This window comes from Mixophyes fleayi, chromosome 2 (genome assembly GCF_038048845.1).
Source record: "Mixophyes fleayi isolate aMixFle1 chromosome 2, aMixFle1.hap1, whole genome shotgun sequence".
Lineage (NCBI taxonomy): Eukaryota > Metazoa > Chordata > Amphibia > Anura > Limnodynastidae > Mixophyes > Mixophyes fleayi.
This window is the reverse complement of record NC_134403.1, coordinates 35,532,068-35,557,247: the sequence shown is the minus strand read 5'-3', so window position 1 is coordinate 35,557,247 and position 25,180 is coordinate 35,532,068. Positions and strand designations below refer to the sequence as shown.

Sequence of the window (25,180 nt, the reverse complement as noted above, 5' to 3'; positions counted from 1 at the left end):
AACATATATAGTACAAGCAAGTTTTATAACATATATAGGCAAAGGAGTGTTAAAAATAATTTACTCTCTAAAAGATCAGAACTAACAACATTATACATATATACTATTATAAATAGCCTCCGACATTAGTACTTCTACACGTCACGCATTTCATTTTTTCAATGTGAAAATGCAGTATCCAAGTTAATTTGCAATGATTTTGCAATATTTTAATTTGCTCAACACCTGTTTTGAGTATTATGTAAATGCGACTAAATGGATCTGGTAATAAAATGAATGGTTTTCAATGGTATATTATATGTGCATTGCTTACTCCGTTTGGTGTGCTTAGCATTATATCGCTATGTGTATATGCATAGGGGAACTAGTGGTGTGCATGGTAATTGTGCAGTGATCTGTGCTTCCGACTTACATATAAATTGAATGAATTGAACGTTGAATTATGTAAAACCACACAATGAAAAGCAAGTATAAAATGTGATTATATGTTTACAACTGAGTTCACATTAGCTTATATGTACATACTCAAAATTAATAAATTCAATTCTATGAATTAAATAAACTAGTAGTGGAACTCAACACTGACCTGGGATACTTGGCTCAAACTTTATGGTTAATAGCAAACTATTTGGTGTTTGAGGTTGGTGTTATAGCATAGTTGCAATATTCCATCCAGGAAACAGCATTCTGAATTCTTTCCCCACTGAGGTTTAATCTAAGTGCAGGTTTGTGGTCGCACAAGTGGGGCTTCCGAGTGCTTCAGCTGTCATTATGTTGCAAGAAGCCCTCTTATGCGATAGAGAAATTGTTAACAGCTATGTGTTACTACTCAGTCTTTGTAACGCAACATTTATGTGGAAATATTTAGTGTTCACAAGAGTGACACCATCTTAAATATTATTACTACTCTCCCAATTGTGGATGGCGTTTTATTCAGGGGCTCTCCACCTGATCTTTAAGCATTCCTTTGCACCATTTACAAATATGAAAGTATATCAGTAAAATACAAGTTGAAGTCAAGGATGAATACATCCTGCTGCCAAAAATTAAGGATTCGTTCACACCTATCCACTTTTATTTTATTTTCACACATTATTATTAGTAGTAGTTTTTTTTATAAGGCACCACAAGATGTCCACAACGCCGTAAAGGGTACAGACAGTAAGACAGTACATGGTATAAAAGTACAATACAATAAACTATAAACACTATAGCTCCAGTAATCCTAAACACAGCTAATGAAAAAAGTCAGGAGGGGGAGAGGGGAGCGAGGTATATTCAGCCCAAACTGGATATGCAGAAGTGAGTCAGTGGGTAGAGAGCCCAAGGGGACATCTGCCCCCCGGGCCGGTTCCATAGTGGGCTACCTTAGGCTGGGTCACTGGGCCACCTCCATTTTTTTCCCTTTAAAATAGGCTGCTGAGTCAAATCTTGCCCTCCGGGCTTATATTTGCCAGCCTCCTCTTACAGATGGTAAGACGGCCCTGGTCAGAGGAGGTTACAACCTAAAGGACAGGGCAGACATACAAATGACACAAGGGGGTAAACAGCGAAAGGGGAACAGGGTGAGAGGAACGAGAAGGAGGGATAGTTATGCGTATGACTGATAGGCTTGTAAGAATCGGTGGGTTTTCAATGACCGTCTGAAGCTGGACAGATTAGGGTATAGTCTGATAGAACGAGGGAGATTGTTCCAATGGAGGGGGCAGCACGAGAGAAATCTTGGATACGTGAGTGAGATGTGGTTATCAAAGGGGAGGAGAGGCGATAGTCATTGACTGGTCGCAGAAGATGGGATGGAGTGTGACTGGAGAGGAAGTTGGAGATGTGGGGAGCAGTGGAGTTGGCAAGGGCTTTGTGTGTGAGGGTGAGGAGTTTGAAGAGAATTCTGTTGGGGAAGGTGAGCCAGTGTAAGGCTCTGTACAGGGGGAAGACAGATGTGGAGCAGCGAGAAAGGAAGATAAGTCTAGCAGCAGCATTGATTATAGATTAAAGAGGAGCGAGATGGGAGCAAGGGAAGGTCAGTAAGGAGAAGGTTGTAGTAGTTCAGACAAGAGATGATCAGTGAGTGGATGAGAGATTTGGTGGCATCAAGGGAAAGGAATGTCCGGTTACAAGCAAAGTTGCGTAACTAGAAGCAACAGGATTGGGCAAGAGATTGAATGTGAGGGGCAAAGGAGAGAGACCAGTTGAGAATGATACCCAGGCAGCAGAGTTGGAGAACTGATGAGATTGGGCATTGTCAACAGTGATAGAAAAGTTGGGGGGGAGAAGATTCTAGATCGAGGGAAGACAATGAGCTTGGTTTTGGCTATGTTGAGTTTGAGAAATCTTGAGGACATCCAGGAGTAGATGGCGGAGAGGCAACCAGACACCAGGGGACGAGGGAGGCTGAGAGATCAGGATATGAGAGGTAGAGTTGAGTGTCATCTGCATAGAGGTGGTACTGGAGGCTGAAGGAACACACGTAAATGTGGTCATGTATAGTCACATGTACGTCGGCAAAAATAGTTTTTTGACAGCTGTGCATAAGCAGTAGAAAAACTTACTTCTCAGTCTGCTTTCACACTACAACAAATCTCTGCCTCTTACTTCTGTAAGCATAGAGAGGCAGAAAGGGGGAGAAATTGGGCATGTAGTGCTATATATATATATATATATATATATATATATATATATATATATATATATATATATATATAGTGCTGTAAGGGCATTTTAACACTCCTTACCTAATACGCTCAGGTGGATATAGCCTCAGAAATACCTCCTGGTGTAAGATCCTTACTAATCCATACTAATGATGATTATATGCTTTTTGTGTACTATTCCGAGTCGCAAATATCTTAAGATAAATGTGACATGGAATGCAAAGCAAAGCACGGGATACAATTTACACTTATGTTGTGTGATTTTTACTGTTACATATCCACCAAGAGAGTATTCAAGTTTTATGTAGTTATTATATATTATTATGTATTATTTTCAATATTTTTATTTCTATTACTATTATTATTATTATTATTATTATTATTATTATTATTATTAGATAAGGTTTTCGATTAGACTGTAATACTTTTTTATATCTTAATTATAGCTGAAAACCTAACGCTAGATTTTTTGATTTTGAAAGATATTATCTTGCATAGTTTTTTAAATACTTTCTATACTATATTACACTAAATATTTTCAAAAAAGATTGTACTTTAGAAAAAATTATTGTTTATGACTTGTTTTGTGGCATAACATCTTCTCTTCTTCATTCTAAAACCTCTTCCGAATCATTAATCATGCAGAAGTGTTGCACAAGTGTGGGCTTTACTTTGTAGGCACTTTGTCATAACTTGTTGGCAACGAAAACAGGCAGCATTTATGCTGTGAATGAAGGATGTTGTAAACTGTGAGTCACTTTCTGTAGATTGGTTGAGGCATCCGTGTACTGTATAAATAGGCATGCTCGGCTCACACAAGTCAGAGAAAAGGGAGAAAACCATAAGAAGTATTATAGCACTGAACAGAACCAGCAATGAAACCTTTATTCCTAGTGATGCTACTTTCTGTAGCATATTTGTCAGCTCTCCCAGCACAATCTTCCCCAGACAGTGAGGAGAGTGATGCCAAATTTGCTGAAGTGAGTATATAAAAAAATCTAAGCTGTAATTAGCAAGATACTATAAAATTGTATTGTCTTTTTATGTCATACAGACACATATTATATATTTATTTTACGTACTCATTGTTTGAAAATAAGTTGCATTATGTATTATATTATAAAATTTGTCTTACTAATTATTTAAATTTTTTGGCACTAGAGTTACTGCTTTAATAGAGACTAGAGATTTGATACATTATATCATTTAAAAATAAAATTTCCTAAATAATGTTAATTTTTTTCCCGTTTTTTTAATATTGTTGTTCTTTTTCTTTTACACATTTAATTTTTCAGAATTTATATCAGTGAATACTTTTGATTTAATTACAATATAATAACATTTGTAAGCGATTATTGTGAGCAGAGGTACATATTGTGGGTTAAATGTGGGTTAAATGTCAATTTCATCTTCTTGAACACTTTTGTAGGAATATTTGCAAAAATACTACAGCCTTCAGAAGAATGGAGGACGCCAGTCAAGAAAGAAGACCACTAGTCAATTTTCTGAAAAAATCAGCGAAATGCAAAAGTTTTTTGGTTTAGTGGTGACAGGAAAACTGGACTCTGACACCATGGATATGATGCACGAGCCAAGGTGCGGGTTTGTGGACGTTGGTGAATTCAGCACTTTCCCTGGAAAACCTGTTTGGAAGAAGAGCGATCTGACATACAGGTAACACTAAAAAATGTATTTATTTTTGGGTGAACACACAATAGGTTAATAGAATATGAAATAATTTAATTTTTTTATTATTAGGATTATAAATTATACACCAGACATGCCCAGATCAGAGGTGGATTTAGCTATTCAGAGAGCGTTCCTAGTTTGGAGTGATGTGGTTCCCCTGACTTTCACCCGGGTCTATGATGGTGCCTCTGATATTGAAGTTTCATTTGCAGCACAAGGTATGTTCACATGAAATGCTCCCTATTCCATAAGTTAAACTAGAACCTAAAGCCATTAAGATTATAGCAAGACACTATTACTTTTCTCTCCACAGTTCATAATGACTTTTATCCATTTGATGGTCAACACGGAACATTGGCACATGCTTATCCCCCTGGCAATGGAATTGGTGGAGATGCGCATTTTGATGAGGATGAAACATGGACATTTGGATCTAATGGTGAGTTACTGTCTTTTTTGTCTATTGATTTAATATTAATTGACCATTATATCATGTCACTTTAAAAGCACAATTTACAGAAATAGTCACTGTTTTAAAATACATATGTGTTTCATAGAACAGGGATAGTCTTATGTATGGCAATCAGGTCTCCCTAATGCTAAGACATGAATATAATTTGGATGTAAGTATTATTTCATCCAATTGACAGTGAATCTGTTACTATTATGGCAATGGGTAGACTTTTTGGAGTCAACAGTGATTTTTCAAAATCATCCCTAATTAAAAAATAAACTAAAAATGATGTTGTTTTTTTTAAATTATAAATGAATTAAACAATGAAATCTCTACTTATGTACTAGGCTTTAAATCTAGTAAACTTGTATTCAACATATTTGACATTCCTTTATTCAAGAGAAATGGTTAATCAAGATTTGGAGCTAATTACCGAAAGTCTCACTTGGCAACAATATTGAGAAAGGGTTACCACTGTTTTTTCCATACAATTTTAACTTATAATAAAATATAGTTATTTGAATATATAACAATTATAATATTATAGAAGAAAGTTGCATATCTTATGAATAAAAACATTATAATATTCAGTTGGGTGAAGTAAAAAAAAAATTTCTGTGGAAGTAGTAAAGAAAGATCCCCTAAAATTAGAAAATAGGTCACATAAATGAGGTACAAAATGCATCCAGCCATTAAAGATCTAAAATATTATAGTTAAAACTAAAGTTTAAATTTTAATTTGAATGTAATTTTTCTGTATCAGAATATAAAAGGCTACAGTTATATAAGTGCTCTCTTTATTTAAAGGGTATAACTTGTTCCTTGTGGCTGCTCATGAATTTGGCCATTCCCTTGGTCTCTTACACTCCAACGACCCCAGTGCTCTGATGTACCCAACCTATCATTTTACCGAGCCCAGTGAATTCCACCTTCCAGAAGATGACGTCAATGGAATTCAATCACTCTATGGTAAGGAAGGATAATATCCCACCTATGTATGAGAAGATTTAACAGATGGCTCAGTATTGAACATATTGGGTAATCTGAAATGGCTAAAAGTTTAATAGAGGAAATCATTTTATCATATTATATTATTGATTTATAACAGGAGCAAGAGAAATCCCCGACCAGCCAACTGTACCCGAACGTCCAAACCAACCAGACAGCCCATCTACATGTCAGCCAAACATCATTTTTGATGCTGTAACGACTCTGCGTGGAGAAATCTTATTCTTCAGAAACAAGTAAGCTTCAGTTTCTCAATTTCCAAATTAATTTTTATCTTTTCAAATGTGACTAGGCTCCTGAAAATGTATGTGAGCTGTTGAAATGTTATCATTACATCATAAAATGTAAACCATCAGTTCATGTGTTTGTTCAACAGAACTTTTTGGCGCCAAATATCCCAGGATTCAGTAGTTGAACATCATTTAATCAGCTCTTTCTGGCCCTCACTTCCAAATCATATTCAGGCTGCTTATGAGTACTTAGAAAAGGACCAAGTTCTTATCTTCAAAGGTATTTATTACATTTTTTAGGTTTTTCACACCTATTCACTTTTATTACTCTGCAGAGCCATTTTTTTAATCAGGAATTCTAAGCATGTGTCTATAAGTGCTTCACTTCAGCTATTGTAGCCCCTCCCACTTATTCATTAGCTCCAATCATTTACTGCAAAGTCTGTTACTGGTAGAACAATTTTTTAATTCAATTCAATTCTATTCATGAATGAAAAGATTCAGCTTTTCTGAATACAGATTTACTTAATTCATATGCTGCTATGTCCATTCATTTGAGGCTGCTCATTGGAACCAATGAAAGTTGTATAAAAGCAACTATAATTTGAATACATCTCTGTTTGTTAGCTTTTATACTACAGTACAATAAGGAAATAAATATGTAATTTATTTAAATAGAATAGAAATGTGTTTTTCAATAGTTATAACACTAGGGCAAATGTGAATATCGTAACATACAGAGATAATGTAGCTAGAAGAAAGGGTTACAAAATTAAATACATTTTTATGCATCCTTAGCAGCTAAAATATAAGAATTTACATATGACATGTAAAATATAATGCAATTTATATATGTTTCCTTAGGTGCTAAATACTGGGAAATAAGTGGTTATGAGGTCACAAAGGATTCTCCCAAGAACATTTACCAGTTGGGTTTTGCACGGACTGTCAGGAAAATTGATGCTGCCGTCCATGACGAATCATCAGGGAAAACATATTTCTTCGTGGGTGACAAATATTGGAGGTACGTTAAGTATCACAACATAAATCCAGAAAATTAGTAAATTATGCATAATACCGTTTCAATGAACATGAATAAATATAGAAACAATGCCTGCTTGACTTCATAAATTTACAAACTCTGAGATCCTTTTATACTGTTTTGAAATTATCTAGGCTACAAGTTGCAAGTGGCAAATCAAGTATTTGTTACCCTTCAGATGACATATTTAACTGTAAGTTGTTCTTATAACTAACTAAATGTTGCAATATATCTCTGCAGTTATGATGAGAAAAGACAGAGCATGGACGCTGGGTCACCTAAGAAAATAATAGACAGCTTTCCTGGTATTGGAACCAAAATTCTTTCTGTTTTCCAAAAGGATGGTAAGTAAATTATATAATTTCTTTGTTGTACATTGTTACAGTTACTGAAAGAGGTTTTACATTTTCATTACAATTTTTTAAGTAACAGGAATACACGAATTAAAGAAGATTAGGGAAGATCTCCACTGATCCTTAACATTCCAAGATTACATCCTTTCCCTCCGTAAAGTAGAAGCAAACATAGACCATGCCCAATACTCAGGAATGATTCTTTCCCTAGCCGGAGAAGGGATAATTGAATCCCTGGGTTGCTGACAACCCAATGTTGTTTGCATCCAACTGAAAGGCTGATTAAATTCATGTTAAGAGATTCGCAAGACATGTATTGTTGGTTTGTCTTAAAAGAGTTATCTAAAAGTTGGTCAGAAGGTTATGATGGTTAGGGAACATCTATATAGGACAGCCAGCTCGCCTGTTTTATGTAGTTTTGACAAGAAATGCCCTGCAAGCTGTCCATAACGATTCAATAGAACTCTGTTGAAGAGTTTTGCATGGACTTCAGTTCTTCAGTGATAAGGACTGCGTTGAGAGCTGGATCTCCTGTTCAGATACCAGAACGGATTCCTGAGCGGCAGGATTCATTGAGAAGGTGTTGACTGACTGAAAGAAATCATTTGTTTAACTGTACGATTTTTCTTACTATCCTTAGGGTTTCTGTATTTCTTCGACGGACAACGTCAGTATGAATTCAGCACCGCTAAAAGGAGAGTCACACGTTTATTAAAGAACAACAGCTGGTTGAAGTGTGGACGTGAAAGTAAAGTTAACAAGATCAATTCTCTGAGAAAAAAATTCAGAAACTAAATTATTATACCTACAAGTTGTTTTTATTGTGTTTTTGTTATTTAAATTAAATTTTTATCTATAATATGCTGTTTTATATATTATGTGGTACAGAAAAATAAAACTTTGTATTATTTTAATATTTCTATATTGTTGTTTTTTGTTGGTTTGTTTTTTTTCACTTTAAAAAAATAAGTGGTTTTCTGCATGTGAATGAATTAAGTAGTACCATAAATAACTGGAAAACTCCATATAATTTGCTTTTTATTTAAACAGGGGATAGAGGATAGTGCCAGAGAAATGATCCTAGGGCAGGGGGATAGTTGTGGAGGGACAGGGGATTGTCCCAGGGAGTGGATATTAGGGTTCCGTGAAAACATACAGTACATACATATATACTCCTATTATAATCACACAACTGTATAAAATATACAAATATTTATGTGTTAATAATAATAATAATAATAATAATAATAATAATAATGCTAATTTATCTATAAATGTTAAACACACAGGAGGGATACTCCCAGAATGGTTAAGTGCTACTTCTGAAACAGTAACAGTTCATAGCATTATGGTATACACCACAAGAATAATTAAATTAATCAGACTAAGATAAAACCATATGTTAATGTCTAGTTACCAATATTTTATATTAGCAAAATAACATATGTGGATATATTAGGCCAACATTTGCTTCCACCGCATAAGAAATATATTCACAGAGCGAGACAAATAATGCTTGTTGTCCTGTAAAACACACAAATATATTGCAGGAGTCCCCAACATACATGCAAGATGAATAATATGCTTAATTATTTTAGTGTGTTAAATTCCTGGTTTATGTGAACTGGTTCTTTGTTCATAGAAAACTTGTTAGTGGCTCACGAGCCCCAATTTAATCGATAAGTAGTTAGTAGTCCTAATTCATGTCAAGAGTAGAGCATCAATATTCTGAATATTACAAATCATGGTAACATGTTTCCTGGTTATAACTCAAGAGCAGAGACAGTTAATGCAATAAACTTGCATATATTGGGATTTATGTGATAGTTTGTTAGTATCAGTGTTAATGAAAACATATAAATATTTGTATATTTTTCCCCATAAAAGCTAATATTGTATTTATAATGAGGCCAATGTTTTAAGACATTATTATCAGCTGTGAAATTAATAGAAGTTAACGTTCATACCATCGAGACAGGTGAGACATTACAGCATTAATTCCATTGATTGGGCTGGGACTGAAAGCACTATGGAGGCTGCATGAGATCAGGGAAAGGCTGATTCCTTGTCTGAACGGTATTTATTTGCATTTCTCTAATTGCTAACCTGGACTTAGTGCCTGATGCCGTGAAAGGTGGATGCCTTGTCGGAAGAATATTTATTTGCATTTTCTATCTGCTAATCTGAACTGAGTGCCCCTATAAATAAAATTGTTCGGAGGTTTACGGAATACCAGATTATTATCGTATGCCGAGTGTTTACACTTTGCCGACTGCCTACTGATTTACCAGATCACCGTATGCATTTATCTAATCTATTGCTTGCCTGCTCCCTTGCCAACATTACACCTAGGAAGACCGACGGGTGTATGCAATATTTGATATTCGTGACTTACTATTTACGATACATCCAGTTTGTGTTGTGGTCCAAGTATAAGAAGACACAGACTCCTGTAGCAGTTGGAGCATCCGTGGATTGCTGTGGGACTTACTTCATATTGATGAGATTTATGTTCACAGTGGAGGATATTTTTTAGTATATATATCCATGGTAAAATTTCTAAGATCGAGAAGTATCTATTATATGGATTATTATCCATTCATTAGAAGCAGGTGATACAAATCTCAGCTGCTTTTTTTGGTCTTGGTTCCGCTCAGTATGGACCAGTCCAACTGTTCTTCCCCACCTCTCCCCCCGCTCTTAGTATCAGCAGCCAGCAACAGGGAGCCTCTTATTCTACTTTCTGTGTGATCGCCAACACAGCCAAACCTCCTCAGAGGAAAAGGGAACTCTGATGTACCTTTCCTTCTGATCAGGAAGGACAGAGCGTCATGCAGTGGAGTAACGGAGTAGAAGAAGGCCTGCCAAGTGATGAGGTGAGTGTAGTGACTATGGGTAAGTCTGCAGAGCAGGTATATGTTTGTGGGGGAACATTAATGTAATGTGAGGGCAGTGGTGGTTATTAATTAAATGTGGGGGCTAGTAATGTAATGTGGGGTTGTTGGGGGCTCTATTTTTTTAAATGTGAGGGCTTACTAGGGCAAATTAATTGATTTGTTAAATATGAAATCCATTAATCTGATGTCAGGGTTGATTGGGAGGAAAATATACCTATTTATTTAATGCTAATTCTATTAATTTAATATTGGAGTTGGTTGGAGGGAAGGAGACCTAGAGTTGAGTAGTATCTATTCTTAAGACACCAGCAGTAGGTAGTGAAAGGTGCAGGAACAGAAAGGAGAGAGACTGTAATATATGATTCTGGTGGACAGTCCCACACAGTTAGGACTTTGTTCCTTTTGGAAAGACAGTTGAGCTACACTGTTTAGTAAGTTAAAGGGGAGTTGTGTGCATCTAAGAGAGGTGTGTACAGCGTTACTGGAGTGTTTGAATGGGAGGGGTTAGAGGGAGACCTAACACTGTCTAAAGCCTTAGCTATACCCCTTGTATATTGACCACCCTCACTTGGGTGGAAAGGCAGCACCCACACTGGTGATGCCACAGTGCAGCACAGGTATTGCACTGCCGCCTGTTAATTTGATCCCATCTACTGATAACACAAGGCCACTTTCAGAATATTTTACAAGGTCCAATTAAATTTCCAATCTGCCCCCTTTGAAAGAGTGCTCCAGCCATAATGAGCATTATAGAAGAAAAACAATTAACCCATAAAATAGGTGTGCTGCTATCTGTCATCTCCACCCTTGCTAAGTACTTTATTTCAAGTCCCTGCAATAAATGTGAGGGCACGGGGATAGCACATACCATAGCCAGTGAGGCAGTGACTATAGATTTAAAAAAACCTCCCAATCAAATGAGATTAGGCTGTTAATGGAATCTGAATAAAAACTAGGTTAATGACTATGAAATATGTAAATTTTTAAGATGAACAATTGAATTTATCTATCTTTCTAACAGCTGTTGTACTAATTGGTAGTTAACATTAATAATAATATGTATTTAATAATGTATAAATACATATTTATAGCAAAATAAGCAATGAAACACTGACAAAAATGAACATAGGATTGGGAGTCTTTGCATATCTACAGTCACTGTTACAACTGTTGTAAATTGAGATACCAAATGCGAGAAAATGGGGCTCCAAGCCCAATAGCAGTCCCTTATTTCCCCCATGAAAATCTCCATTCCTACGCTTTGGATTGGGCATAAGTTATTACGTGTAGTTAGAGGTTGATGTTAACTACAATTGATTTCCACTAACAGCTTAATGTTGTAGCTGTTTTGTAGTTTATTGTTTTAATTAAACTATAGTAGCAACATAAAAAAATACTAAGAAATTGTAATCATAATTAGCGCCACACACCCCAGTTATAAACGTCGCTGGTTTGCCGTGTCTGTTTTTTCCTCTCTAAGGACCTGATTCATTAAGGATCTTAAATGAAGAGGTATCTTATTTCAGTCTCCTGGACAAAACCATGTTACAATGCAAGGGGTGCAAACTAGTTTTCTGTTTTGCACATAAGTTAAATACTGACTGTTTTTTCATGTAGCACACAAATACTTGATAGCTTGTTTGTACACTGGAATTTAAAGTTGATATTAGTGTGCTACATGAAAAAACAGTCAGTATTTAACTTATGTGCAAAACAGAAAACGAGTTTACACCTCTTGCATTATTATTATTATTATTATTATTAATTTTTATTTATAGGGCGCCACTAGGTATCTGTAGCGCCGTACAGGGACAAACAAAGTACAATACAAGGTGAGACAGCACGATACAGTAAACAAAATGCACAGTAACTCCGAGATCTCAAAGCACAGCTAGAGGGGCGGGGGAGGGGAGAGGGGAAGGTCCCGCATACGGCGGAGCCCAAGAGGGCACGGAGGGCAGGGAAACCCCCAGAGAGGAGAGGAGGGAGCAAGAGGGAACAGGGAGGAGGAGGGCAAGGTAGCTGGAGAGCAGAGTTAAAAGTGGTGAAAACAGGAGGAGAGATGACCCTGCTCGAAGGAGCGTACAATCTAAGGGGTGGGGTAGACAGACAGAGAGACACGAGGGAGGGAGAGAAGGAGGATAAGGGAAGGGGAGTGAAGGGGAAGAGGCAGAAGATCTGGTAGGGAGTTAAGTGGGAGACTGGAAGGCTTTAAGAAAAAGGTGGGTTTTTAGAGCATTGTAACATGGTTTTGTCCAGGAGACTGAAATAAGATACCTCTTCATTTAAGATCCTTAATGAATCAGGCCCTAAGTGTTCAGTGCTGTTGCAGAATATTTATTTTTGAAAAACCACAAAATCTAATAATACTTTTTAGGATATAAAATGTCTAAAAAAAAAATCTATTTAAAGCTGGTGAACTCTACTGTTTGATAGTAACTTCCCTTTTAAGAGCAGATATCTTTTTTTAGGAACTACAAGAAAATGTTACCACTGCCCGCTATTACAAGTATGCAAATTAGTGCAAGATTGTGACGTCTGTGGCAGCACAACAGTTTGCAAATTGATGGCTGGAGATGGCTAAAGCCGGGTGGATCACAATGTTCCTTGGTCAGTTCGGACAAAGCGCTCTTACGCTCCAAGTATTGCGCTCACATGCAAATCTAAGCCTGTGTTTTGCAGAACAAGATATTTGGAGTTTCAAGGGGTGGACAAAAAGTTAATTTCTGTGTAAGCGGGTAGCTATCGTTGCTTTTCCCCCCAAAATAATTAGGTACTGAAGCAGAATTGTCCACAATCGTGCCCCAAATTGTGTTCACTTAAAGGGTTGTAATTGCGTATATATATAAAAAGCCGCAACTATGGCAAGATGCGTGCTAGTCAGTACAAGTAGCATATGTTCCATATGTTCCCAGTTAATGCTAGGTTTACGTCACATACATTCACGTCTAAGTTTTTACCCCTTATGTTTCAATAGGAAAGCACATATTTTCTGTTAGGCATCAATAAAACTTCAAAAACCTCTCTAATACAGCAGAAATAACACGCTGTCTCACATACAAAAAATAAATTGCATACATAATACATGCCTATCAGTGTCAGCAGTGCATCTGCAAATGCCAATCAGAACCAGTTCCCCAGTGCTGGTGGCCGTTATCACCGTCATCATCCCAGTGGCGGATCCAGGGGGGGGGGCGATCGGGGCATTCGCCCCCCCCCCCCAGCAGCAAAAAGCTAGGTCCCAGGAGCCAATTAAAATGGGTAGGGCGCGGCTAAGCGCGAGCGGGGAGCGGGGCTAAATGTGGGCCAGCCAATCAGAGTGGTCCCAGCCGGCAACCACAATGGGAGGGGGCTAACGCAGGCCAGCCAATCAGAGCAAAGGAGGGGCGTGATTATGCAAAATCGCCCCCCCTAAACATAAAGTCTAGATCCGCTCCTGCATCATCCGCTATCTGCAACTGCCCTTTACCACCTGCAAATAATATACATTTTTCAGGTGTAAATGTATCTGTGCCCCGGGCAGCATCTCTTCACATATGTGAGAACACATTTTTACTGAACTCGGTTAGTACGTCCTTTCCAGGGGCAGGCTGGGCTGCGGGCAAGGGGGCATCTGCCCCCCGGGACGGTACCGTAGTGGGCTACCTTGGGCTGGATCACTGGGCCACCTGCATTTATTTGCTTTAAAATGTTTTTAATAGGCTGCTGAGTCCAGTCTTGCCCACTGATGTTAACCCTTAAATGTAAGTGTACGTTCTGTTACAAACCCTGTCGCCTTTTAAGTGCGTTCGACCTAATTGGCCTCACTTGTCATACCAGGGATTTTGTCTATGCAAACTTTGCAAAGTATTAGGCAGTAGGCACAGTCTAGTTTGTATTATCATATACCTTGAGAAGCATGTCTGTACAATGATTGCAACATATTTTGTTTGAAATTCAAACAATTACAATGTAAAGCAAATGTTATAATATCCTGGAAATCCACGCGTATTATAATCCTTCGAGCTCTAACTCGCTGACGGAATTCTGGTTGCACAATTAGGGACATAACATATTCTTACGTAGTGATCTCAATAGATAACACTAATACCTGTCTAATGTTCCAATGCGGTTATTTCAAACTAATGTGTTGAGTGACATTAATTTTCAAGCAGTTGAGTACATAATACCAGACTTGTGTCATAGCAAGTTATCAGCGATAGTTCTAAGGAAACTGCTATCTGAGACAGAAATCTGATTGCTATTCCCGAAAAAGTTATTAACAAACTGCAAAACATTCAGTGTGTAATAGATTTTTATTTTTGCAAATGCAGCAAATTGTCTGCCCCTTGCAAAAGGCGGAACCACAATACACGTTCACTGGGGTTTTTAAATTCCCCCATAAAAGCACTCAACTAAACATTTTATGTGTTTTCGAGTCCAGCTGGAAATCACGTTGAAAAGCTTAAAAATGTTGCTAAAGGTCCATTCTGTTAAAACTTTAATACCACCCCCTTCATTACCTTCAGCATCCAGGAACAGCATGGGGGTGGAGAAACGCGTTAGTGGACGCCACACATCCGGAAGTAGCGCTACCAGCACACAGACTTTCATCTTTGTGGAGAATTAAGGTGGAGACTACACATGCTGTTCCTGTATGTGCACTTACTAGCATGCTATCTTATTAATACACCCATTGGTACAGCATATAACGGCTCTTAACAGTGAACAGGACACCAGGATCTAATAAGACTGATACTAGTCCGTTTTTCTTAGTATCCACATACTGCGAATTATCACTGGAAGTGGATTCTTTATATCCTCTCTAAGAGAATTGAACAGGTTTTTTGTTCCTGTATATCAATATTGTACTATTGGATTTTCAGTAGCCCTATTGCGGATACGCAGTTTCTGCTGTGTTCATTATAATAATTTTATATGTATATTATTATGTTTTACTATGTTTTAATCATTCTATGTCAATATCTGATAATACTTTACTTAAGCTTTGGTTTTAAAATTATTCTGATGTGTCAATATTATATTAGTGATTAAAGATTATCTGACACACCAGCGCTCCATTTAATATTCCATTTTCCTTTCTATTAGCAGACGACCCTCCGATGACTCTAAGAGGTAGATTTATTAAGCCTATTAAACAGGAAAAGTGGATGTGTTGCCGATAGCAACCAATCAGATTCTAGTTATTGTCTAGAATGTGCTGTATAAATGCTAGTTAGAATCTGATTGGTTGTGGTGAGCAACTCTACTTTTCCTGTTTAGAAGGTTGGGTACATATACCCCTGTGATAGCAAAGACTAACTCCAACATTTCACCTAGACAGCACCTTTATGGTATATATTTACTTATACAGGGGCAAACGCAGGATTTGCAGAGAGGGGTTTCCATGCCACACCGCCAGTGGGCGTGGTCACAATGCTTCAGGGTGTGCCTATAATTTTAGACAGTACATGGCTGCTCTCCAACTCTTCCTATCCCCATCATATATATGGGCAATGCTGTGTGCACTACTGTTAGGGGCACACAGCTCTTCCTTTTGAGCAGAGCCATGTGAAGCGGGACATACCTCCTAACTGTCCCTACAGTCAGGACAAAGTCCTGATTAAGTGTGTCAGAACAGTTGACAGACTGTCCTGCTCTCTCCTAGCTGTTCTTGTTGCTTTCAATACTTGTTGGGGAGAGATGGCTGTGAACAGTGCAGACAGAAACGATCTGCACACAATCTGCAAAGTGGCTGGTCCCGGGGTAGGGTCCAGCCACCTCAAGAACACAGTACCCCAGTCTGGGAGGGGGTTTTCAGGCACTTGGAAACCCACCCTCGGTTTGCCTATATTATACAGCATGAAACACCTAACTAACAACAAGCACCAGACAGCCACTTGTACCAGTACTTCACTGGGTTAACGTGTGTAATTCTGCAGTGTAGCTTAGAGATCAAAATATAAATATAAAGTACCAACACATTGGTTATAATGGGCAGGAATATATTCACCATAGAACTGTGCTTGTGTTCAGTTTTACAGCTGTGAAGTCAGAGTTTGTGACCTGAGGTTAAATGTCTGCATTCAGTATTTAGCGGAAATACTCCTGTATTATCAAACAAAGACTTTATCACGTATGATAAGCGACAGTTCGCTGACTAAAGTGGAAATGTTTATGTGTTGTGCATACTCATGCTATGTAAATAGTATTAAAGATAATTCACCCACTCAAAATATGTACACAAGAAATCTCCGTTTCTATAATCAGTGCCAAAGAAAACCTACTCCCCATATGAATCATCTGTCTAGAAGAAGGACACAAATAATAACCAGTTAGTCACAAATAATCATCACAAATATTGAAATGGACAGAAAAATATTTATATGGATTGTAATATCTAAAATAATATTCAACTCATTTTTTTAATGTTACTAATATCTATCGATGGTATATACTATCTATCAATCCATCTAATATGTATCTCATTATCTATCTATATATCTATTCTGTAACTATCTATTTTATGTATATCTCATTATCTATCAATCTATCTATCTAATATCTATCTATCTGTCTATATCATATCTATCTATCTATCTATCTATCTATCTATCTATCTATCTATCTATCTATCTATCTAATCTATCTATAGTATATATTATCTATCTATCTATCTATCTATCTATCTATCTATCTATCTATCTATCTATAGTATTATCTATCTATCTATTTATCTATATATCTATATCATATCTTTGTATCTATCTACCTATCCATATTTATCTATCTCATATGTATTTATCTATCCATCAATCTATCTATCTATAGTATATATTATCTATCAATCTATCTATCTATCTATCTATCTATCTATCTATCTCATACTTGCCAACTCTCCCGGAAAGTCCGGGAGACTCCCGAAATTCGGGGTCAGTCTCCCGGGCTCCCGGGCAAGCTGGCATTTCTCCCGCATCCCAATCTCACCGAGAATCGCGTCATTTGACGCGATTCTCGGTGAATCACACCATTTTGGAGGGCGGGAGGAGGCCGGGCGAGGCCAATCGCGTCATTTTGGCCCCGCCCCCGCGACGTCAATTACGGTTTCGTGGGGGCGGGGCCAAAATGACGCAATTGGCCTCGTCCCGCCCCGTCCCGCCCTCCAGTCACGGGAGTTGGTAAGTATGATCTATCTATATCATATCTATGTATCTATCTACCTATCCATATTTATCTATCTATCTCATATCTATTTATCTATCCATCGATCTATCTATCTATAGTTTATATTATCTATCTATCTATCTATCTCTCTATCTATCTATCTATCTATCTATCTATCTATCTATATCATATCTATCTATCTATCTATCTATCTATCTATCTATCTATATCATATCTATCTATCTATCTATCTATCTATCTATCTATCTATCTATCTATGTAATCTATCTATAGTATATATTATCTATCTATCTATCTATCTATCTATCTATCTATCTATCTATCTATCTATCTATCTATCTATATCATATCTTTGTATCTACCTACCTATCCATATTTATCTATCTCATATCTATTTATCTATCCATCGATCTATCTATCTATAGTTTATATTATCTATCTATCTGTGGCATATACTATCTATCTATCTAATATCTATCTATCCATAGGATATACTATATGTCCATCTATAGTATATACTATCTATCCATATATCTATTCTGTATCTATCTATCTATCTATCTATCTATCTATCTAATATCTATCTCATTATCTGTCTATCTATCTATCTCATATCTATCTATCTATCTATCTATCTCTATCTCTCTATCTATCTATCTATCTATCTATCTATCTATCTATCTTTTTCCATATATATCTATCTCATATCTATTTATCTATTGATCTATAATATATTCTATCTATCTATCTATCTATCTATCTATCTATCTATCTATCTATCTATCTATCTAACTATCTATCTATCTATTGACTATTTTATCTATTTCAAATCAATCTCATTATCTATCTTAAATAAACCTGTGTCTTGGGGTGATTCATGGTTGACTGTACATTTGCCACAGTCAAAACTGAGGTTAGCAGGAACCCTAAAATGTAGCCCATTTGTGGTTACCAATGCTTTTAGAATCTGTAGAAAAGATTGTTTAAATTATGTTATCTAATATTTTGAGAAATATATTGAAGTGCTGGAATACAATAGCAAAAAAAATACTGCAGTGTACAAAGGAAGCAAATATTCTTAACGTGTTGACAAAAGTAACAATTCAGAGAAAGGTTTCAAAAATTTATACAGCAATTAAATCTCTAACACATACTGTACAGTACAAATCTGTACAGTCACCTACTTTTTGTTTAAAAGTAAAGTCTATTTAGACAATAAGCTCTTTAAGACAGGGAACTTATTCCTTAAATTTCCTCTATACCTGTCAACGTACTTTTATTTTCTGTATTATACATTATTCACTTCTGTACCCAGTGTCACTGTGTAGAAATACTTCTATATCCAAATATTTGATTTTTCTTTATTCTCTGAACTGCACGTAGTAAATATAAATCTCCATGTTAGGCATACTTGCCAACTCTCCCGGAATGTCTGGGAGATTCACGAAATTTGGGTTGGTCTCCAGGACTCCCAGGAGAGCAGGCAATTCTCCCGATTCCCGGCCAGCTCTGCAAATTAAACAGATTTTTATTGGCCAAAAAGTGATGCCTGCTTTGGGGGCGGGGCTAATGATGCAATTCTTTGAGCCCCGCCCCCATACACCCACCTGCCTCCCGGAGTTCCCTGGACACAAGTTGCCAATGTTGGCAACTATGATGTTAGGGCATTAAGAAAATATATATTTAAAGGGTAGATTAGGGCATTGATGCACAACCTCTACCCGATCTGTCAATGTGCTATTGTTCTGGGACCTGAAAATTGGTTCTCAGTAGACTATATGCCATGGTAATCCCTGGATAACAGTTGTGCTCCCCCATTGCCCAACACTTCTGTATCCACGATTTTCACTGGATCAAATTGAAACTGGCACAGAATAACAAGAAGAATAAAATATTAAATTAACTTGAAGCAGATGTTCATCTTTATGTAATTTATGGCACATGCTGTTTAATGCGCATCCATCTGTAGTAATTTTGCAGGGAAGAGCATACTAGCTCATGGTAATTTCTCAGCTATTTATGCACATCTTTATGGGTAGTGTAGCTGTACATGCACTTTTATTCATAATTTTGGACGTGTCTTCCAGCTGCGGTTAGAGAATGCTCCAAAGTACATATGCAAAGATAACCTTGAAATTTAATATCGGGGGTAAATTTATCAAGTTTGAAAAAAAATGGAGATGTTGCCTATAGCAACCAATTGGATTCTAGCTGTCATTTATTTAGTACATTCTACAATAATGACAGCTAGAATCTGATTGGTTGCTATAGGCACCATCTCCACTTTTTCAAACCCGCAGCTTCATAAATTTGCCCCCAGAAGTTTTTTGGAAGTACATAATTAGTTTGGAAAATAAGAGGATTATATAAACCCCACCTAAGTGGCACAGCAACCTCTGTGTACTCACGCACTGATTAAAAACCTAGAAAATGATTATAAATTCTAAAGTAAATATTTCAGTAATACACTATTGCCACCTACTGGAGAACATTATAATAACATTTTAAAATCTGAAATTCATGATTATTATTATTATTATTATTATTATTATTATTATCCTTTATTTGTAAGGTGCCACCAGGTTTCCACAGCGCCGTACAGAATACAAACAGTAGACCAGACAGGGTAAAACAGTACAAAATAATAAACAAGTAATACCAAGACTCCAGAAGCTCCAGACATAGCAATTATAGTGCAGTTGGAGCAGAAGAATAGGTACAGAGACAGGAGGGAAGAGGACCCTGCTCGTAAGAGCTTACATCCTATAGGGAGGGCAAACAGACAGGAGACACAAAGGGGAGTTGGAAGAGGGGATCGAGCACAGGAGTAGCAAGTAAAGGGGCAGAGAGAGGTGATGAGAGCGAGTATAGAGAGAGGGTTAGGTAGATTGGCTGGTAGGCTTTGAGGAACAGAAGAGTTTTAAGTGTCCGTTAGAAGGAGCACAAAAGAGGGGACAGTCGGATGGAGCGTGGGAGGTCGTTCCAGTGGAGGGGGGCAGCCCGGGAGAAATCTTGGATTCGGTAATGGGATGAGGTGATTAGTGTGGAGGTGAGAAGACGATCATTGGCCGAGCACAGGGAGCAAGATGGAGTGTGAATGGACAGGAGGTTGGACATATGAGGATATAAGTAAGGTTTGGAGATGGCCTTGTAAGTGTTGGTGAGGAGTTTATAAAGAATTCTGTAGGGGAACAGAAGATAGTGTAAGCAAGTGTGGCAAAGAGGCTTATTTGCCACAGTTCTCCTATAAGGGAGCTGATAAAAACACAGCTAGTCTGCAGCAGCAGGCAGGGTTAAAGGTTCCCTGGGATCCTCTTTTAGCACACACACAGGTGTCCCACATGGGTGTGATTGGTTATACTTTGCTGTGATGTGTTTGTAGTGCTTAGGGTGGAGGATAAAAACACTCTCTGTATGTGTGGGTGGGACCACCGATGCCAGTAAGTGGCCGGCTTGCAGACAGGGAAGTAATGTTTAGTCAGGTGTAGGAGGTGGGGATTTTGTGTTCCTTTTTCTGGATGACTGCTGTACCATCACTAGAACTGTTTACCATCCTGACAACTGCTAATAAACAGTTAAGTGGTTCAGCATACCTGTGTCGGATGCCTGTGAATGCTGTACTTTCTCACACAAGGCAAAGAGGGGAGGCAGAAGAAGAGCGTTATAAGAGGAAGATTATACAACTCTTGTAAAGTAAACTATATAAATATTTGCTGAGACATAAGTGTTTTTTCTGCATAGAGAACCTTTTTTTCCAGCAGTCTGTTGTATTCGATGTAATTGACATCTAAACCTATGTTAGAGCATTAAAACACATGTACAAAACACTAAGTATGCCGTGGGAAAACAATCTGGATTTTACTCTTTCTTATAGTAAATTCCAGTTATTGCATGACTGGACTTTTCTGCAGTTACCGGGGACATTATTAAACATTTCGCACATTGAGTGTTGTCTACATCGGAGCCAGATTCCTATTGGTTCATTCAATTTCTTAGCACAACAAAAGGCTTACAGAAAGGAACATGCTCAAATGAGTGTTTCATTCTGGGATCCGCAGCTCACATACAAACAACATATAGAATATAAGGGTATGCTGACAACTGAACATTAAAAGCAGCTCTTAACACTTTCAAATTGCATTTAGAATCTCTTTATTATATTAATAGGTAGCAGTAACCCAACTTAGTAACCTGTATTGGATATACGGATGAAAAGGAACCAGTGTTTCATAAAGAACAGATAGGTGGTGAAAAAAACTAGGACATCCATGTGATATGGAGGCCGTTTAATCTATAATTTCCATCACTTTGTTTTGGGTCTTAAATGCAATAAAAGAATGATAGTATACACCAGGGGCTGGCTGGCAAATTGTAGCCCAGGGGGCAAGACTCGACCCAACAGCCTATTAGGAATATTTTAAAAGAGAAAAACATGTAGGTGAACCAGTGACCGGGCCCAAGATAGCCCACTATGGGGCTGGCCCAGGGAGCAGATGCCCCCCCAGCCTACCTCTGGTATCCCAACTAATCACCATAATGAATTAATCTGGGCAGAATTTTTTTTTTCAAGAAAGCCCCCCTCAATCCTTAATTAGTAACCCCACTATCCCTCTGCATTGCACTGCAATGGTACTCAATCACATAATTGTCTAATTTAAATATTCACCATCTGTACATGGGAGCCCTTACCTGTACCACCTTAACTGTACCTCTATATAGTTAATTTCAACCAGATATCAGAACCTAACTTGCCATCATTTCATGGTTTATGATGACTACATTCTGTAAAATATTGTTCAATATACACAGTGTTGTTTACAGTGTCTTCATGGAATAGGAAAATTACAAAAAAAAAAAAGAACTAACAAAAAGTGCATCACACATATTCATGTCAACACCACTAATGCTGCTGTCATCACCTAATCAAAATATCAAAATTTAATAACTACAAATCTTTGCACCTTATTCCATGGTTTACTTGTGCCACCTAGTGGAGCATTGAGTAACAGTTTTTGAATTTTCTCTTAAGATCCTAAACAATTGTACTGGTTGAAACACCACTATCATCATCATCAACATTTATTTATATAGCGCCAGCAAATTCCGTAGCGCTTTACAATTGGGAACAAACATTAATAAGACAATACTGGGTAATACATACAGACAGAGAGGTAAGTGAACCCTGCTAGGAAGCTTACAATCTATAGGACAATGGGCGTTAGAAACACAAGGGCATGTGCTACATCATATTGCACAATGGACCAGCTAGAACGCAAAGGTAAAAGTATTGAGTGGGCTGTGTGTGTGGCAATGTTGGTCAGAGGGTTGTTGTCTTGCGTTAGCTGTGTAGAGGATGGTAATAGGGTAATCTAGGGAGATTAAGATGGTGGTTGAGGAATATCATAACCTTGTCTGAAGAGGTGGGTTTTCAGTAAACGCTTGAAGGTTTGAAGATGAGAGGAAGTCTTACTGTGCGAGGGAGGGAATTCCACAAAGTGGGTGCAGCCCGGAAAAAATCCTGTACCTGAGAATGGGAGGATGTAATGAGAGTGGAGGAGAGACGTAGATCTTGTGCAGAACGGAGGTGTCGAGTGGGGAGATATTTTGAGACCAGTGAGGAAATGTATGTCGGTGCAATATTGTTGAAGAATTGTATTGGGTATCTGTACCAGAAACACAAGACAAAGGCAGAAATGTACGCCACTAAATTTGTGTCTTAAAGATATATAAACGCCTTAACTAACATTTTCACATATGAACTATTCAGTTAAAATACATTGTCCCAGGTGGTAATCATCATCATCATTAATTTATTTATATATATATATATATAGCACCACTAATTCTGCAGCGCTGTACAGAGAACTCACTCACAGCAGTCCCTGCCCCATTGGGGCTTGCAGTCTAAATTCCCTAACACACACACATACAGACTAGGGTCAATTTGTTAGCAGCCAATTAACCTACTAGTATGTTTTTGGAGTGTGGGAGGAAACCGGAGCACCCGGAGGAAACCCACATGGTCGGGAATTGAACTCATGACCCCAGTGCTGTAAGGCAGAAGTGCTAACCACTTAGCATCAAAAAGATGAGAATGCAGGCCTTTGAGCTGCTGTGACATTAATGTGTATCAGTCAACCAACTCGCGCAGTTCATCTCTGCAAAGCAGGTATGCCAAGCTGTCAGTCTCTCTGTGTTTGCTCTGCTAGAGAAGCTCCTCCTGCCTTACCTGGCAGCCTATTTCAGAAGAGTGAAAGAGCATGGTGGACATATTTAGTTTATAAACAGTCCAGTCATTTCTAGTATATAGTTTAGCTCAGAAATACACATCCTTTGATATATAATAATGTCAAATACTGAATATATAACAAAGAATTTATGCACACCCCACTAATACCCATTGAATTAATCAACAAGGTTATTGGAATTTATTTTAAATGAATTGCTCATAAGAATTGCTCATAGTCTGTGTGTGTATGTTAGGGAATTTAGATTGTAAGCTCCAATGGGACAGGGACTGATGGGAGTGAGCTCTCTGTACAGCGCTGCGGAATTAGTGGCGCTATATACATAAATGGTGATGATGATAAGATTGTTAAATATTGTCTCTCCTTGCTCTGTAATCATATTGATTATTACAAGATTAAACATACTGAAAATAAATTGCACAAAGCAACGTCCGTTGCGCAAAATTCTTTGTATTTGTAATGGGATGTTGCCAAGGTTGATGAAACTCCTGCTATTTTGGTCAGTTCTCTAATTTGTTCCAAATCTTCTTATGGGTACCTGTTGCGCAACTTCATCAAACACTGTAACCCAAGTTTTAAACACATTTTAAGCGGGGCTTCTTTTTCTTTTTTTTTAATAAAGATGAATTTGTCCTGGACCATCTTGGACAGTGTTGTTAGCTGTAAAGGAGGGTGGTGTCTGAGACTTTACAGCCTAGGGGCCTGGTTCATTAAGTATCTTAAATGAAGAGGTATCTTATTTCAGTTTCCTGGTCAAAACCATGTTACAATGCAAGGGGTGCAAACTTTTTTTCTGTTTTGCACATAAGTTAAATACTGACTGTTTTGTCATGTAGCACACAAATACTTGATAGCTTATTTGTACACTGAAATTTAAAGTTGATATTTGTGTGCTACATGAAAAAACAGTCAGTATTTAACTTATGTGCAAAACAGGAAACTAGTTTGCACCCCTTGCATTGTACATGGTTTGGTCCAGGAGACTGAAATAAGATACCTCTTCATTTAAGATCCTTAATGAATCAGGCCCTAGTAGAAGTGAATATTAAATACAAAAGACATATTCACCTCTGTGAAACCTGCCTAAAATTGTATACATGAAAATAAAGCAATACTAACATCATCTTTAACCTAACATTAGTGGAACAATGTGAACAATTCTTACATTTGCAGTTTGTACAGTGTACAGATCCATGGATTTTTCATTTCACACGGACGTAGACGAGTCTGCTTGGTTGTCGATGATTGCCCTACGTTTCGGACAAGCCTGCTCAGTTGTAATGCAGGGCGCCAACACGGATGTGCCATTTGCTTACATAGTGCAGTGTACTGGACAGATCCAGTGACCCAGCTTTGTCCATGATAGGTTCTATTTCAAGATTACTGGATGCTATTTCTAATGGGAGATTTTTGTGTCTTGGCCCAGCTAGTTCCTGTTTTCTAC

General features: G+C 37.6%; 1 protein-coding gene across 1 annotated transcript; it reads left to right on the top strand.

Moving 5' to 3' along the window:
• The first annotated feature begins 3,467 nt into the window (after positions 1 to 3,467).
• Positions 3,468 to 8,347, top strand: LOC142140846 (matrix metalloproteinase-18-like). The gene is made up of 10 exons (XM_075198795.1): positions 3,468 to 3,631; positions 4,081 to 4,325; positions 4,410 to 4,558; positions 4,654 to 4,779; positions 5,602 to 5,763; positions 5,903 to 6,038; positions 6,179 to 6,312; positions 6,897 to 7,056; positions 7,315 to 7,418; positions 8,068 to 8,347. Exons 1-10 carry the CDS (start codon positions 3,527 to 3,529, stop codon positions 8,220 to 8,222), a joined length of 1,476 nt encoding a protein of 491 aa, XP_075054896.1. The 5' UTR covers positions 3,468 to 3,526; the 3' UTR covers positions 8,223 to 8,347.
• The last annotated feature ends 16,833 nt before the right edge of the window (positions 8,348 to 25,180 follow it).